The sequence below is a fragment of the Chiloscyllium plagiosum genome, unplaced genomic scaffold (assembly GCF_037043375.1).
Source record: "Chiloscyllium plagiosum isolate Xiang-an unplaced genomic scaffold, Cpla_swu_hap1 HiC_scaffold_23, whole genome shotgun sequence".
Taxonomy (NCBI): Eukaryota; Metazoa; Chordata; class Chondrichthyes; order Orectolobiformes; family Hemiscylliidae; genus Chiloscyllium; species Chiloscyllium plagiosum.
Genome location: NW_028270161.1, coordinates 27,079,245 through 27,096,870, shown reverse-complemented (window position 1 = coordinate 27,096,870; position 17,626 = coordinate 27,079,245). Strand labels below are relative to the sequence as shown.

General features: G+C 40.0%; 1 protein-coding gene across 1 annotated transcript in view; it reads right to left on the bottom strand.

The window, feature by feature from the left end:
* The window catches only part of reln (reelin), a 391,311-nt gene that overhangs the window by 228,668 nt on the left and 145,017 nt on the right, over positions 1–17,626 (bottom strand). The window contains exons 6-8 of the mRNA XM_043713852.2: positions 15,800–15,878; positions 12,716–12,812; positions 5,544–5,595 (exon numbers count right to left, since the gene is read on the bottom strand). Coding sequence (XP_043569787.2) covers positions 5,544–5,595; positions 12,716–12,812; positions 15,800–15,878 — 228 coding nt within the window. The remainder of the gene's footprint in view (positions 1–5,543; positions 5,596–12,715; positions 12,813–15,799; positions 15,879–17,626) is intronic.

Genomic DNA, 17,626 nt, shown 5'->3' with positions numbered 1-17,626 from the left:
CAGGTCTTATGACTGGGGGGAGGGGGGGGCATTAATTCTGCACAATGCAAAGATGGCTACCCTTGCCTCTTCTTGGTCATATGTGGCCTGTAATTGTTTGCCCTTATCTAAGAATGGTAGGTCTATACAAACTCTCATATTTACATTAATGTACACAATATGTACACCCTCCGTTAGTTCATCTCTAATCAATAGATTAATCCATCCTTTCTTCAAAGTCTTTTGCACATGACTGTTGCATCATGGTAGACATGAAAATTGCATTATATTCATTCTCATTCTACTACAGTACATCACCCAGAATGTTCCTCTTAACTTTTACGTCAATGTTATTTACTTAATTCTTTAGCTATGTATATTCTCTGTGAATCGATTGGAGAAATTATTTAGGAAAGGTTTAGAGAGATATGGGCCAAGCACAGTAAACAGGACTAGTTCAGTTAGGGAAACTTGGTCAGCATGGACAAGTTGGGCCAAAGGGCCTGTTTCCATGCTGTATAACTCTATGGCTCTATGTCTTTTCATCAGAACCCTCTAAGTCTGGACTTCACTTCTTGAGTGTATATGTTACTTCTGGAGCTTGCTCTGATCTTGACAGTCCCACCATTGATGAAGGAATGATGACCAAGTTCAGACATGTGAAGATCCCCCACCCACTTTCAATTTTCTGTTATTACTATTTAGTACAAAACCAGTTCAATGATGCATCCTTCTTCCTCCCCTCATCAAATTCTCCTCAGTTTATTTTCACACAGTACTCCACTTAACTGTCTAGCTGGGAATTCTTAGTAGTTATACATCAGATAGCATTGTTGAGAGTGTGTTGCTGGAAAAGCACAGCAGGTCAAACAGCATCCGAGGAGCAGGAAAATCAACATTTCATACCGGAGCGCTTAATCAGGACGGGCTTGGCATTCCTGACGAAAGGCTCCGGCCCAAAAATGTCGATTTTCCTGCTTCCTCGGTTGCTGCCTGACCTGCTATGCTTTTCCAGCAACACACTCTCAACTCTGATCTCCAGCATTTGCAGACCTCACTGTCTCCATACATCACATAGCAACCTGTCAATGTGAGCATGGACAGCTGAGACCATATTAATCTGCTAAGGATTTTTTTTAACAACACATTGTGTAGGTCTTTTAAAATCAGTCTCATTATAACAAAGATGTGACTGATGTTAAATGTTAAACTTGCAGAAAGTACAAATATCAAATAGCATTAGAACAAAAGATATTTTTCTCAATGTTTTCATTCTGATAAACTTGTTTGATAAATTGACTGAGTGACAAAGCTGGGTGGCAGGGTGAAATTTGAGGAGGATGTTAGGAGAATACAGGGTGACCTGGACAGGCTAGATGAGTGGACGGATGCATGGCAGATGCAGTTTAATGTGGATAAATGTGTTATCCACTTTGGTGGCAAGAACAGGAAGGCAGATTACTACCTAAATGGAGTCAAGTTAGGTAAAGGGGCAGTACAACGAGATCTAGGTGTTCTTGTACATTAGTCAATGAAAGCAAGCATGCAGGTACAGCAGGCAGTGAAGAAAGCTAATGGCATGCTGGCCTTCATAACAAGAGGAATTGAGTGTAGAAGCAAAGAGGTCCTTCTGCAGCTGTACAGGGCCATAGTGAGACCGCACCTGGAATATTGTGCGCAGTTTTGGTCTCCAAATTTGAGTAAAGACATTCTGGCTACTGAGGGAGTGCAGTGTAGGTTCACGAGGTCAATTCCTGAAATGGCGGGACTATCTTACGCTGAAAAATTGGAGGGACTGGGCTTGTATACACTTGAGTTTAGAAGGCTGAGAGGGGATCTGATTGAGACGTATAAGATTATTAAAGGATTGGACACTCTGGAGGCAGGAAGCATGTTTCCGCTGATGGATGAGTCCCGAACCAGAGGATACAGTTTAAAAATAAGGGGTAGGCCACTTAGAACAGAGTTGAGGAGAAACTTCTTCACCCAGAGAATGGTGGGTGTATGGAATGTTCTGTCCCAGAAGGTTGTGGAGGCCAAGTCTCTGGATACTTTCAAAGAGTTGGATAGAGCTCTTAAGGATAGTGGAATCAAGGGTTATGGGGATAAGGCAGGAACAGGATACTGATTGAGGATGATCAGCCATGATCATAATGAATGGTGGTGCTGGCTCGAAGGGCAGAATGGCCTAACCCTGCACCTATTGTCTATTTACTATTGTAATTCCTATTAATATTAAGTGATGGTGGTCTCAGATGTAACCAAACACACATTCACCACAGCTTTCTGACAGCAACTGATTTCTGCAAGAACTATAACTTTATGCTTTGACACAACACTTTGAAATTACTATCTGTTTCTATTTTTTTTTCAAATGCTCTTTTGATAAATTGTTCTGTTCTCACTTGAACAAGGTTCCAGGGGGTGAAATGCTTGAGCTGTGTAGTCATGGCTCATGACCACATCCTAAAACATAAAATACATTGTGATGATGTAAGCCCAATGGCATATTACAAAGAACACAAATGTTTTATGTATTATTTTTAATTTACAACATTTGTTATTTTTCCCTTTATGAGTAGATGATGGAACAGTTTATGTGAAACCTGTCCTTTCTCAGATATTTGGACACAATCCCTTATTTGATTGGACTTCAATGTCAAATTGAGGTTCTGGCGTTTGAGGGTATGATCACTGTCACATAAACAATATTTCATTTTAGACCTGAAATTCCTATTTAACTTGTTAGGCACAGAGCTCTGTTTCAAGTGATGCATAACAACTGGGAAAGAGAGTTTCTATCAGCTAATGGGCAGGGCTAGGTGGGAAATCACAGACCTTTCCTTTGATCAAAGAATGGTGCACAGCAGGATCAAGTCTGAACAGAAAGAAGGGGCCAAATTTTCGTTTGTGAGTCTGATCATAGCATTGGGAACCCATACAGGCCAGTTTTGGGACCCAGCTGGCAATCTTTGAGGAGAAGCCAGGACAACGGCAGGCTCCCAAGGCTGGAGTGACAGTAGCAGGTTACCCAACAACTGTGGGGAAACGCAAACCTGGCTGCCAGTCTCTACTCCACAGAAAGCAAAACCAATTTAAACAAAAACAGCTTAAAAATATCAACATGAAAGGATTTGTAAAATCATTCCAAGTAAGTGAGATTAAGCTTTATTTGGTTAATCTCCAGAGCAACCCATCAATCAGCAGAAGAGGAGCACTCCATTACCAGACAGAAAGAAACAAATTGTCTGTCTTCCCCACTGTTACAAACAACATCATTCACCTGAAGGAAACAAACAGTAAATGAAAAAGAGCTCTCAGCTCTACAAGTATTAAACACCTTAATAAAAAGACATCCTGTAGATTGGCAAGTCATTGCTTTTGTACATGGATCACATTTCAAATAATTATATTTAAAGCTATAGCTCATTAGAAATTTGAACTGCAGCTGGAATAAAGGACCAAGTCCAAATTATATCTAATTTGCTCCTCTGCTCTTCACAAGAAAAAACAGTGATACAAGTAAATACAATCTTATTCATGAGAAATTGATATTCAAAATATTTTGTTTGGACACTGTCCCTAAAAGCTATAAACATATTAAGAGTTAAAGAACCATTATAACATGTCCCAATTTATTACCATCACAAAATACCCTTCTGCAGCACTATAATTTACTAACGTATCTTTAACATTTTTACCATAGCAAAAAAAAAATATGCTTTTGCATTAACAACTTAGCATATAAAACTGAATCCAATAGCTTAACGTGAATGAGCAATGCATTTTTATTCTTATATAGCCTTACATCAATTATTGCATCACTGGACTGCACAGTAAATGAATGACAACTGTTGAAACAACAAGTTGTACTTATATTAATCTTTGGCATGATTCTTCACTTAAATAGAATGTAAATGTAAATAAACAGGTGGAAAAAGTGAAATGAAAAAATCACTGTTTTAAACTTCAATGCCTTCAAGTTCTTTGAGGGTCCTGCCTCTCAACACATCTCCAGCAGGCATCCAGCAAAACTGAAACTTGGGATGAATTAGATTAGGGGTATCTGGAGGTGATTACATTCATTCATATGTTCATCACCCAATGTAAGTGTGAACTGGGTTGTGAAGTATTGAATTTTATATTCCTTTGCTGTAACAATAATGTTTCTCTGGCTTCTGAACCCTGTGCTAGTGTCTTGTCTTTGGCTTCACATTAGTTCTTCCTCATTCTCATTGTCTTTTGTAGTCATATAACCTGTTTAAACTGAGTGTGATGTAAGCAGTTTGCAATTATTGCTCCCACTACCATCTTCCACACCTCCTACAGCATCAAAATGGCCTCCATAACTTTAGAAATCAGCTGCTTCCTGAGCACCCCTGATCCATTTACTGAAGCCTGACATTGGGAGGCATGAAGAACATTGATTTCAGGCCAGCAATATGCATTGGGCATATATCTGTCGTGTTTTAGTGCCATCCATGTTTGCATACACCATAGTAGTGCTGTGTTCCACCATTAAACATCAAAGAGTGGCCTGGCAAAAAAATGGTGAAATAATCTAGTTTCATCTGTGGAAATAATGTATTTTTGTTGGATCTCATTCAGTTCATGGGTGGGATCATTTTGCAACCAATCATCTGTCATTGCTGTCATCCTCCCCACTTAATTGTTGGGCCTGGTCTTGAATCAAACCTGCCAACTGTCTCTGAAGGTGAACTCCTTGTGGTCTAGCTTCCATACCATACTTTGAACTGAGTTGGACTTGGGTACTCTTCCTGCTTGGGCTAGCTTGAACCACATCAGAAGAGCTTCAGAAAAGGGTTATTAAATATTTTCAAGGCTGAGCTAGATTATGTGAAACAGGCTCAAGGAGCAAATGGCCTTTCATTCAAGTGTTTTAAATGATCCACATCATGGTAAAGTAAAACTGCTTCTGAATTGAGAAAAACTTGATTTGGAAAAGATTAAAACAAAATGCTATTACAAGTATGAGAAATTTTCACAAATAACATTTATAACTTATATCTGTCAGCTGTAGTTCAGTTGGTATCACTCTCACCGATAAGTCAGAATGCATACCTCCAGGGATTTGAGCACAAGAATCTTGGCTAATACTCCAAATATGCTTTGAAGAACAGGAACTTCTTCTCAGGTGTGCTGAACAACATTTATCTCTTAATAAACATTATAAAACAAATGTGATCAGCATCAAATTGTGGATTAAGGGACTTTGCTTTGTATAAACCACCTGCCGTGTTTCCTGCATTACAACAGTGTATGCACTTCACTAATCTTTCATGGGATGTAAAATGTTTGCACATTGTGAGGTGCTACATAAATGCAAGTTCTCATTCTTTAAGTGTGTTAGATAATTAATACAAGAACTTAATTGTTATCTCTCTGGAATATATCCTAAAACAACATTAAATTTGTCTTCGATAGGTTAAGCAAATTGCAATATGTATGCTTTATTTGAAGTGAAAGCTCCTACTTCATCCCAAAGATTTTAATTTCAATGTTGATTGGGTGGGATAAGTGAAGCAAAGATTAATATCACTTACCAATCGAGAACTGAAGAACAGATGCTGTTGTTGTATTAAGCATAACAGTGGTCTACAAGAAAAACACAGCAAGGGAATTACAAAATAACATATCTTGATTTAAACTGCTGAAAAAAATTGAATTAGAATGCTCTTTGGCTGATGTCACATCAAATGGAACCTTCTCATATCCCCTGGAAGTAGCTAAGCTTTCAAAGAGGATTTTGGCGCTTTGTGGTGTCAACATCGAGCTAATTAAAGAAGTCCTTTGTATGAATCAGAACTCCAACTCAAACCATTAGAATTGTACTCAAGACTGAAGGTGAACCTGTAACAAATTTCAAATGGGGGATGTAGGAATCATAAAAAGGGATGCAGTCCCTGTGGTCTACTCTATCGTCCAGATCCTGTTTTCAGAACTTTTCATCTTTTCTTTACCTCAAACCCAATTTTTCAACTTTCTGTCAAATTTGGGATTGATCCAATTCCTTCAACCAAGCCAGTATGTACTTTACAAGGTAACAATTATTTCTGTATGTTCTGAGATTCAAGCTCAAAGTGTACTATGCTCACTTTGATATTTCTTTATCGTATAATCCAAGTCTCTTCTGGAAAATTGCTGATTGACCATTAGGGTTACAGTAATTAAATTTACTTTTCAGTTGAAAAATCCTCGTTAACACTAGTCATAAACAAAGTCAAAAGGAGAGTTTAAATATTTAAAGAAGAAATTAATGCAGCAGCATTTGTAGAAATAGTTACTGAATGTTGAAATATCATTAGCAAAGGAGTTTGACTTATTGCTGACAGCTGGGGACATGAACTGTGTATAACTGGAAAATTAAGCCAGGCCTTAATAGTCAATTAGTTAGCAATGTAATCAGTGTATCCATGATGCTTTTCATCCATCCACTCCAAAGGCTGTGCATGCGTTTCACTTATCATTTGAAATAGCTGCCATTCACCAGATAAATTGGATGACTCACAATCCAGATTGTACTGAAATGCTGATGACTGATTGATCATCAATATTCTGCATGCTGTTGTTTTGTTCTGTAATAGCTGTGCTATGGGAACAGTGAGGGAAATTTTGTGCACAAAATCCTGTGTCCATTCATAATTTGATTGCAGCTGCCCAAGTCCATCTAACTTGATATAGTCAACAGCTGTTGGAGAGAGGAGATCTTTAATGATGAGCAAGCTTGAGCATTTGAGTATGGTTTCAACCTTGTGCAGAGTGACCTTACAGTTCTGTAAGACAAGATTAGGGTCTTAACATGGTTCTAGCTAACTTAACAGGAGGAAAAAGATTGGTGAGTTTTGAGCAACTCATTAGAGGCACAATACTGTGGGATTAGAAAAAGACATTTCTCTCTTTATAACACATCTTGTTACTCCACAAATGGACATTATAATCCACTGGAGTTCTCAATTTTGACTTTTGCTACTTTCCTTTCCTGTCTTTTTTTTAAACCTTTTTCTCATCTCTTCTCCTAAAGTCATTTTTTGATTTTTTTCCTTTGGAACGGTTTCAGTGTTGGTCAAGAGGTGGGTTTGGACTTCACCAAACCACCGAGAACATATCCCAGTTTCAACAGCTGAGGATCTTTTCATGTTCAAAAAATGGATCTACTCAGTCTCTGGTATGAGTGTGTTGTCTTATGAAGCAAAGTTACATTGAATGGGCTTGTTTTCACTGTAGTCTAAAAGAATGAGGAGCAATCTGAATGAAATATATAAAATCCTGAATGGTCATGACAAATTACATATGGAAAGGATGTTTCCTGTTGTGGATGAGTTCACAAATAGGGTTCACTGTTTTAAGGGTCACCCTCTTAGGCCAAAGCTGAGGGGACTTTTTTCTCTTATTGAGGGTTATGCAATTTTGGAATTCCCTACCTCAAAAGGCAGTGTCCTTGAATATTTTGAGAATAGGTAAGATTTTAATTAGTGTCAGGAATCAGACATTATCGAGAGTAGGTTGGAATGTGTAATTTGAAATGCAAACAGATCAGTCATGGTCTTACTGAATGACAGAGCAGGGTCAAGGGATCGAATGGCAATAGTTCTGCTCCTAATTTATATCATAGAACCATCATAGATTCCTTACAGTGTGGAAACAGGCCATTCAGCCCATCAAATTCACACCAACCCTCCGAAGAGCAACCCACCCAGACCAATCCCCAACTCTATCTGTGTAACCCTGTAATCCCATGGTTAATCCACCTAGCCTGCATATCCCTGGATACCGTGGGGCAATTTAGCATGGCCATTCCACCTAACCTGCATGTCTTTGGACTGGATGAGGAAACCAGAGACCCAGAGAAAACCCACACAGACACAGGGAGAATGTACAAACTCCACACATTCCTTCAGCCAGCATTCTTGCTGCTGGTCAGGAAGTCCTGGCCACAAGGAGGAAGCAGCAAGATCAGGCACGTAGAGATTTTGGAGAGGCTGTTACTGACTGTGGGAGTTCAAGCTGCAATTGTGGAGCCTGAAGAGAGAGAGAGAGAGAGAGATGTTCCCATTACAAGATTCTCTGTCTTATACACTACCATAAGTGGGGTTGCTGCCTCCACCAATAGGAGAGGGTTATCCTTCAGTTGGCAAGCCCAGGATGAGGTGACGGTGGCCTTACCGCATTTCCCAGGATTCTCATTGGTATTGTTTATTTCATCTCAGCAATCAGCAGTAAATCAAAAATAGGAGTTGCAGTATTTCTAGCCTCCAACTGGTGCTGAACATTATAAAGGTCATTGATGAAGCAGTTGAAGATGGTTGGGCCTCGGACATTATCCAGAGGAACTCCTGTAGAGATTTCCTGGGGCGGTGACAACTGGTCTCCAACAACCACAACTACCTTCCTTTGTACCAGGTAGGAATCCAATCAGTGGAGAGGTTTGCCTTCTGTATTCCATCGATTCCAGCTTTGCAAGGGCTCCTTAATGCCACATTTGATCAAATGCTGGCTTGATATCAAGGGCAGTCATTCTCACCTCACCTCTGGACCTCTTCTATTGCATTTTTTTGTCTTTGTTTTGCCCAACTGTAATGAGTTCAGGAGCTGATGATATTGGCAGGACCCAAACTGAGTGTCAGTGAACAAGTTACCACTGAGCAATTGCCAGTTAATAGCACTGTTAATGATCCTTTCCAGCACATTGCTGATAATTGAGGGCAGACTGATGGATTGGGAATTAGCCAGTTTGGATTTGTCTGCTTTTGGCAGACAGGGTATATATGAACAATTTTGGATATTGCTGGATTAATACCAGTACTGAAGCTGGACCAGAACAGCTTGACTAGAAAGGTTCTGGAGCACAAATCAACACTGCTATTGCTGGAATATTATCAGAGCCCAAAGCCTTCAGCTGTTTCTTAATATCAATTGAAATGAATCAAATTGAATGAAGACTGACATCTATGAAATGGATCAACCATTTTGACACTTTTTGCTAAAGATTGATGAAAATACTTCAGCCTTGTCTTTTACAATGATGTGTCAGGCTCCTTTACCATTGAAAAAGAGGGATCACAGCCTCCTCCTCCTTCTGGTTGTTTTATCGTCCACTATCATTGGTGATTGCATGTGACAAGACTACAGAACTTAGATCTGATCAACTAGTTGCAGGTTCACTTAGCTCTGTTATCGCATGCGGTTTCCTTTTTTGGCATGCAAGTTGTCTTGTTGACACCTCATCTATAGGTATGTCTGGGGCTGCTTCTGGCATTCTCTCCTGCACTCTTCATTGAACCAAGGGCAATTCCCCAGCTTGATGCTAATGATTGCATAGGGAATATACCAGGTCATGAGGTTCTAGATCACAGTTAAATACAATTCTGTTGCTAATGACCCAAAATGCTTCAGGTTTGCCCAGTTTTGAGTTGCTGGTTCTATCCAAATTTTGACATCTGTTTTCATATCACATGTTGAAGTACTTTAAGACATTTGAAAGAAAAGTGTCAACTTGCATACCAAGACGGTCAGTCCTTTCAGTACAGAATACTCCATCTCATATTCAATTAAACATATGAATGACTGACCATTATTCCTGCTTTGAAAAATAAACTGAAATTTGTTTTATTTAAAGGAATTGCCCTTCCCATTTAGTCCTTCCTGCGTACATCAGATGATAGAGTTTCCTCAGAATCAGCCACAGAGTATGGCAATGTAAAGACCTCCTTGGTCTGTAAATACAGCCAAGATATGGAGGCACACATTTAGTAATTTATTAATGAGCCTCCATAATCAAGAGCTGACCAGAACTATGTACATTCTTTTGTATAAAAATGAAAATATGAGCTATTTTCTTTAAAAAGCAGCTTAAATCATATGATTTTACAATCTTATTTCAATCTTTCCTGAGACACTTATGTGGCTGTCACTTTACGAAATAGTAGGAGACTTCAACTACCTCTTCTCCAAGAATTGACAAAGCTCTTTATTCAAGAAAGGGTTAAAGTACAGATCTTTTGAGGTAGAATCAGATTACTGGGAATCTAAATGGACATGTCCTAACAGTAAATAGTCTGGGATCCAAACATTGAATTAAAAATTAGAAAAATCAGATCTTATCTATAAATTTTAAGTATGATTCACACATTCATGACTATCGCTTTGGTGAATCCAGAGATCAATCCTGTTTTTATTTATATAATTTGCTACTAATAATGGAGGTATTTTAATACCGCACTGAATGTTTTCTACCAGACATATCCTACAAAGCAGGTTAGTTAGAATCTCAAACATGATAATATTTTGAGGAATAAATAACATTTTCAGTCTGTTCATTGTCTCATCTTCACTAAGACAATGTTTACACAATGATTTTCTTTATGTTTGTCACGATGACTGGAAATAGCCAAGGGAGAATGGATTAATGATTTGCAGTTATACACTTCGTCCCCTGGCTAGGCGACATCATCAGTGCTTGGGAGCCTCCTGCGAAGCGCTTCTTTGATGTTTCCTCCGGTGTTTATAGTGGTCTGTCCCTGCCGCTTCCAGTTGTCAGTTTCAGCTGTCCGCTGTAGTGGTTGGTATATTGGGTCCAGGTGGATATGTTTGTTGATGGAGTTTGTGGATGAATGCCATGCCTCTAGGAATTCCCTGGCTGTTCTCTGTCTGGCTTGCCCTATGATAGTAGTGTTGTCCCAGTCGAATTCATGTTGCTTGTTGTCTGCGTGTGTGGCTACTAAGGATAGCTGGTCGTGTCGTTTCGTGGCTAGTTGATGTTCATGTATGCGGATTGTTAGCTGTCTTCCTGTTTGTCCTATATAGTGTTTAGTGCAGTCCTTGCATGGTATTTTGTACACAACATTCGTCTTGCTCATGTTGGGGATCACCAATCTCGGGACTCATAGCAGAGGCAGTTATGCAAAGGTTAGAACAAACAGTCCTACCACAAATTCAACCCAAACTCTGGGTCAGATATGTCGATGACACGTTTGTAATCATTAAAAACACGGAAATAGAAAAAACACACTGGATCATCAACGCCACACTCACAGGAATCCGATTCACGAGAGAAGAAGAAAAGGATAGCCAACTCCCATTCCTAGACGTGATGGTACAGAGAACACCAGACGGAGAATTCACTACAAGAGTATACAGGAAAGCCACACACACAGACCAAGTCCTAAACTATGAAAGTAACCACCCCAACACACACAAGCGAAGCTGCATCAGGACACTATTCAAAAGGGCCACAACACACTGCAGTACACCAGGACGGCAAAAAGAAGAAGAGGAACACCTATACAAGGTATTCGCCAAAACGGATACCCGCGCAACTTCATCAGCAGATGCCTAAGAGAAAGACCACGGAACGAGGACATATCACAACCAAAAGGACTAGCCACACTACCATACATCAGGAGCATCTTGGAACTGACTGCCAGACTACTGCGACCCCTAGGACTCATAACGGCACACAAACCAACAGCCACGCTCAGACAACAACTCACCAGAACGAAGGACCCGATACCCAACATGAGTAAGACGAATGTAGTGTACAAAATACCATGCAAGGATTGCACTAAACACTATATAGGACAAACAGGAAGACAGCTAACAATCCGCATACATGAACATCAACTAGCCACGAAACGACACGACCAGCTATCCTTAGTAGCCACACACGCAGACAACAAGCAACATGAATTCGACTGGGACAACACTACTATCATAGGGCAAGCCAGACAGAGAACAGCCAGGGAATTCCTAGAGGCATGGCATTCATCCACAAACTCCATCAACAAACACATCCACCTGGACCCAATATACCAACCACTACAGCGGACAGCTGAAACTGACAACCGGAAGCGGCAGGGACAGACCACTATAAACACCGGAGGAAACATCAAAGAAGCACTTCGCAGGAGGCTCCCAAGCACTGATGATGTCGCCTAGCCAGGGGATGAAACGTTTGCAACAAAAACTTCCAGCTCGGCCAACAGTACCACAACAATGAGCACCCGAGCTACAAATCTTCGCACAAACTTTGAATGCAGTTATACAGCATTTCTGTGGATATTTTACTAATCGCCCGCATCTTCTTTTTATTCTTTCCTGGGATGTGGGGATGGAAAGGTGTCAACCCTTGGGTCTGGAGTCACACGTAGGTCAGATCAGGTAGGGATAGCAAATTTACTTCCTTAAAGCACATTAGTGAAGCAGATAGGTTTTTATGACAATCAGCAATGGTTGTCTGGTGACCATTACAATGATTGAAGGTTTCAAATCCAGATTTGTTAACTAAATTTAAATCCCATCAGTTGCAATGATGGGATTCAAACCGATATCTCCAGAGCTGGATTCTGGATTACAGTGCAGTGACATTACCACTACAACATCATCTGGCCATTTGATGGAATGGTAAAACAACCTGTGGAAATGTGACAGGCAATCACATCATGGCTAAATCATTAAAGTGAGATTGACAGGCCTAATTTCAAGTTATCTTGGACCTTCTGGTTGGGTTACACTCTGCCTTACAGTTCTGGACTCTGAATGGACCAGAATGGAGTTCCAGTCAATGAGTGTAAATTAATACTTGAGAAATATGCACACAGTTAATGACATCTCCTTTCACAATAAAAGCATCATTTTATGTCATAGTTAATTGCAGAAAGTATAAATCAATCAGCTATAATTCCATAAAGTAAACTCTTCACATTTAAAAACAATTTACCAGTTCTCGTGGACCATATGGCTCGCAGAATGTAATCGCATTGCCATGCATAATGATACCACACTGATTCCCTACCACGCAGTGGCTGCATTCAAACCTTAAAGAAATCAGACAAAGCAAGAATACTTTAATTCATACAGCCAAGAGGATTACATTGACCTTAAATGATTAAAGACAAAGTGAAAGAAATAATTTGCATTTAGGTAGCACCTTTCATATCCTCAGAACTTGACAGCCAATTAATTGCTTTTGAACCACAGACATTGATTACAGGCAAATGTGACAGTCTGATGCATTCAAGAAGATCCCACGATCAGCAAATGATCAAACAACCACATAAACTGTGTCTGCTGACTTTGGTTGAGAGAAATATAATGCTGTGGGATTACTTTAAATGCAACTGAGGAGACTGTGAGGGCTTTGGTTTAACATCTTGTTTGAAAATGGCACTTTTGACAATGAAGCAGTCTTATAATTACTGCCAAATGGTGTCATTCCTGGATTGTGGGCTCAAGAGTGCATTGGGACTAAAAGCCATTAACTTCAAACTTTGGCTTAGCAGACTGCCAACTAAATCAACTACAGGAAGTAAAAACAGTACAGAATCAAACTTTTTTTAAAAACCCTCCAAAATGCTGAATCCTTAACATTAAAAAAAACTGCTCAAATCATGGATGCAGTGGTTTAAGAAAGTGGTTCATCCCACCTTCACAAGAGTAATTAGGGATAGGCAATATATGCTGGTCTCAACATCCGTAACCCCCCCAAACATGTTTTAAAAAAATGAAGATAGATGGGGAAAGCCAGATTCCTACCGAGCAATTCAATCAGAAAGAACATTTCTGAGCAAGTGTTATACTTGAAACATTAACTGTCTTTCTCTTCAGATATTCACTGACCTCTGGTATGCTTCCAATATTTTCTATTTCCTGTATTTGGAATTTTACATCTTATCTTTTTCAGCTAGGAGGAGTGTCGCTGAAGGACAAGTTAAAAGCATGTTTTAAAATGCATCAAAACATTAGAGACACGGGGTTTATTAATAAGGGGACAAATGTTTTATCAGAAATTCTATCAATGTTAAGCAGGAAGCTGCCATATTAAGGAGTTGATTTGGGAGGTAAAATGGTTGGCTGAAAAGGCATTTATGCACAAATGTAGCATCATTATATGTGGCTACAAATATTTATTCCTATCTGAGTTCAAATAGAAACTGTGACTAAATTGATATTAAAAATGTTGAACTTTCTATCCTCAGTAAACAGAACAGCTGTGGTGGTGTGAACATCCAGGCATTATAATGGAATTCTAAGAGAACTAATTGTGATCATCTCCAGAATTGTACAGATGTAATATTTTAAGGAGTCAAATATATTCTAGCTACCATTACAATTTGAGGACTGAGATGTCACCAACTGTTTTCTGCTATTACTCTGTTGAAAGTCACTCCCCATTTGGGAATGCTTTGAATTGTTCAGAATAGAATTCAGTCAATCTGAACAAGCCATGCCAATCTCACAGCGCAACTGTTATGTACTATATGATCAGACTAAGAAACTACACCCCTTTATCGTTAATCCTACAATATTTGCTAATACGGCTTGCTAGGATTTATCTGAACAAGGGCTGTGAGTTCAAATGAACTTTAGGGTTCAAGAAGACAGGTCATTATTGTCTTCCCAAGAGCAATTAGGGATGGTGAATAAAGGCTGACCCAGCCAATAACATGCACATTCTTGGAATTAATAAAATTAGGTCCTCAAGTATTTGATCTATTGGACTCAAACAATTAAATAATGTTCACACGTCCACATTTTGAGATAAATGATCTATTACAGAATGACAGAATATTATGATGTAAGGAACATTCTTTAGAAGCAGGTTTCTCAATAGCATTTTTTGTTACCCATTAACATTTCACACGAGCAGCCAAATCTCTCTCCAGGATAGGACTAACAAGGAAGTGAAGGGAGAGGGAAAAAGAAGCAAAGCAGAGAAACAGAAGAAGTGGAAATAGAGAGAGAAAAACTGAAGAAAAAAAAGACAATATCCTCAAGGAAAAAATATGAGAGGCATTTTGTGTTTCAGCTAGAAGTAAAACTTTAGGAGAATTCCAAATGTGGCTGTTTCAGTTTTATGTGAGATGAGCCTTGAGCAAATGTAGGTTCAAAAATACTGAAGAATGAAAAATAATATTTCTCCATAGCTTGCTTCTATGTATGCTTACCCCTGCAAAGGCTGCACACACTTCTGTGAATCTGAAGATCTTGGCAATTGCATAAAGGATGAAAACCTTCACTTGTGCATGGGGTGAGAGCATCTTCTGTCCACTTTGTGCAATCATTGGTGACATTTAGCGTCAGGTTTTTTTTGCGTTCTTGTGAAATGCGGGCATTACTGGCTCAGTCAACATTTATTGCCCATTCCTAAGTTCCCTTCAGCTAAGTGGCTTTCTATGCCACATCAGATGGCAATTAAGAGTCAACCACATTGCTGTCAGTCTAGATTTGCATGTAGAGCTGACCAGATAGGATAAGAAATTTTGTTCCCTCAAGGAACCAGATGGAATTTTACAACAATCAGTGGTGATTATCATGGTCACCATCACTGAGACTATTGTAGATTTATTAATTGAATTCAAATTCCACCAGCTGTCATGGCGGGATTCAAACCAAAGCATTAACCTGGGCCATTGGATTACTAATCCAGTTAGATTTCTGTCCTGTTCCCTGGAACTTCCGTCTAATACCTGTTCATATTGCTAACTTCTGCCGTTGCTTTAAAAGCTTCATTTAAAACTAACTTTTCATCTATGTGTTTGGTTGTTTCTTTTGTTTGGCATCTGCTCCACATCTGTGAAGTGGCTAGAGGATGCATATTGCAGTAAGGTCACTATATAAATGGAAGGTAAGGAGTTGGCACACACAGAACAAACCTGACAATTTCTGATTTCAATATTTTAGTTGGCTGAGTGCCCACTAGCATTCACAACAGATGGACTCTGCTTCGTAACAAGTGTCAAAATAATGATATTGATAATAAGACCTTCGGTTCCCCTCCAAATTACTGAAATTAAGCACTTACCAGATGTCTGGATTCAGTTCCAGTTGTGGATATGAATCAAAGTCATCCCGCAAAATCACACTGGCACTGTGGATTTCAGCTTAGAAATGAAATTAAGTATTATTAATAAACAATCTATCATGAAGTAATTTGTTCTGAAAAAAGAACATCTGAGCTTGTCTGACAATGTCTGAAGAACTCCTTCAATGTTTTTTTATTAAGAGAAAACATGATTTATCATCATACAATTTATATTAAGTGCAATGCTCTGGAGAGTTAGCCTTGCCTCTGTTTGGCCTCTATTCAAAGCCAGTTCTTTCAAGGACAGGATGCATGCAAATCTTAGCAATTGAGGTTTGTACATTTTTCATTGCCATGGCAGCATTAGTTTGTTTTTGTTTTATTTCTTTAAAATCTAAATGAATGCTAGTAGTAACTCCAAAGCATATTGCCACATGGGTGTTGAAAATGACGAAGGTCCATTAAAATTTGCAGTGTGCCAAGGGATGTAGGTTGTATTTTAGCATATTATTATACACTGCTGCATGCCCTCATTAGCATCCAATTGTGCTGTTTAGTCCCTCCCCTGATGCCTGTAAAACATTTATTGAGCATGGTACTGGTTATAGTCCCTTAGAGAGTTACCAGAATACCATGCTTGTGATTATTTATTTACAAGTCTTCATACTTAACATAATTATATCAAACAAAGTTTTACTTAAGCAATGTAAAAGTTTTAAAGATCGGTCTACCCTTTAAACATAAATACTTAAACATAAGCTGAGAGCTGCTTCTATGCATATACTAGAATTCAAACAGGCAGGGAAGTTAGTGTCAAAAAGAAATCGCTTGGGGATCAAATAATCAAATCAATGAAATAATTAATAATGTCTTGTTAATTATTTATAACTGAAAATGTGTTGCTGGAAAAGCGCAGCAGGTCAGGCAGCATCCAGGGAACAGGAGAATCGACGTTTCGGGCATAAGCCCTTCTTCAGGAATGAGGAAAGTTTGTCCAGCAGGCTAAGATAAAAGGTAGGGAGGAGGGACTTGGGGGAGGGGCGTCGGAAATGTGATAGGTGGAAAGAGGTCAAGGTGAGGGTGATAGGTCAGACTGGGGTGGGGGCGGAGAGGTCAGGAAGAAGATTGCAGGTTAGGAAGGCGGTGCTGAATTCGATGGATTTGACTGAGACAAGGTGGGGGGAGGGGGAATGAGGAAACTGGTGAAATCCGAGTTCATCCCTTGTGGTTGGAGGGTTCCTAGGCGGAAGATGAGGCGCTCTTCCTCCAGCCGTCGTTTTGTTGTGGTCTGGCGATGGAGGAGTCCAAAGACCTGCATATCCTTGGTGGAGTGGGAGGGGGAGTTGAAGTGTTGAGCCACAGGGTGGTTGGATTGGTTGGTCCGGGTGTCCCAGAGGTGTTCTCTGAAACGCTCCGCAAGTAGCCGGCCTGTCTCCCCAATATCGAGGAGGCCACATCGGGTGCAGAGGATGCAATAGATGATGTGTGTGGAGGTGCAGGTGAATCTGTGGCGGATATGGAAGTTTCCTTTGGGGCCTTGGAGGGAGGTGAGGGGGGAGGTGTGGGCACAAGTCTTGCACCTCCTGCGGTTCAGGGGAAGGTGCCAGGAGTGGAGGTTGGGTTGGTGGGGGGTGTGGAGCTGACGAGGGAGTAACGGAGGGAGTGGTCTTTACGGAATGCTGATAGGGGAGGGGAGGGAAATATATCCTTGGTGGTGGGGTCCGTTTGGAGGTGGCGGAAATGACGGCGGATGATGCGCTGTACATGGAGATTGGTGGGGTGGTAGGTGAGGACCAGTGGGGTTCCGTCCTGGTGGCGGTTGGAGGG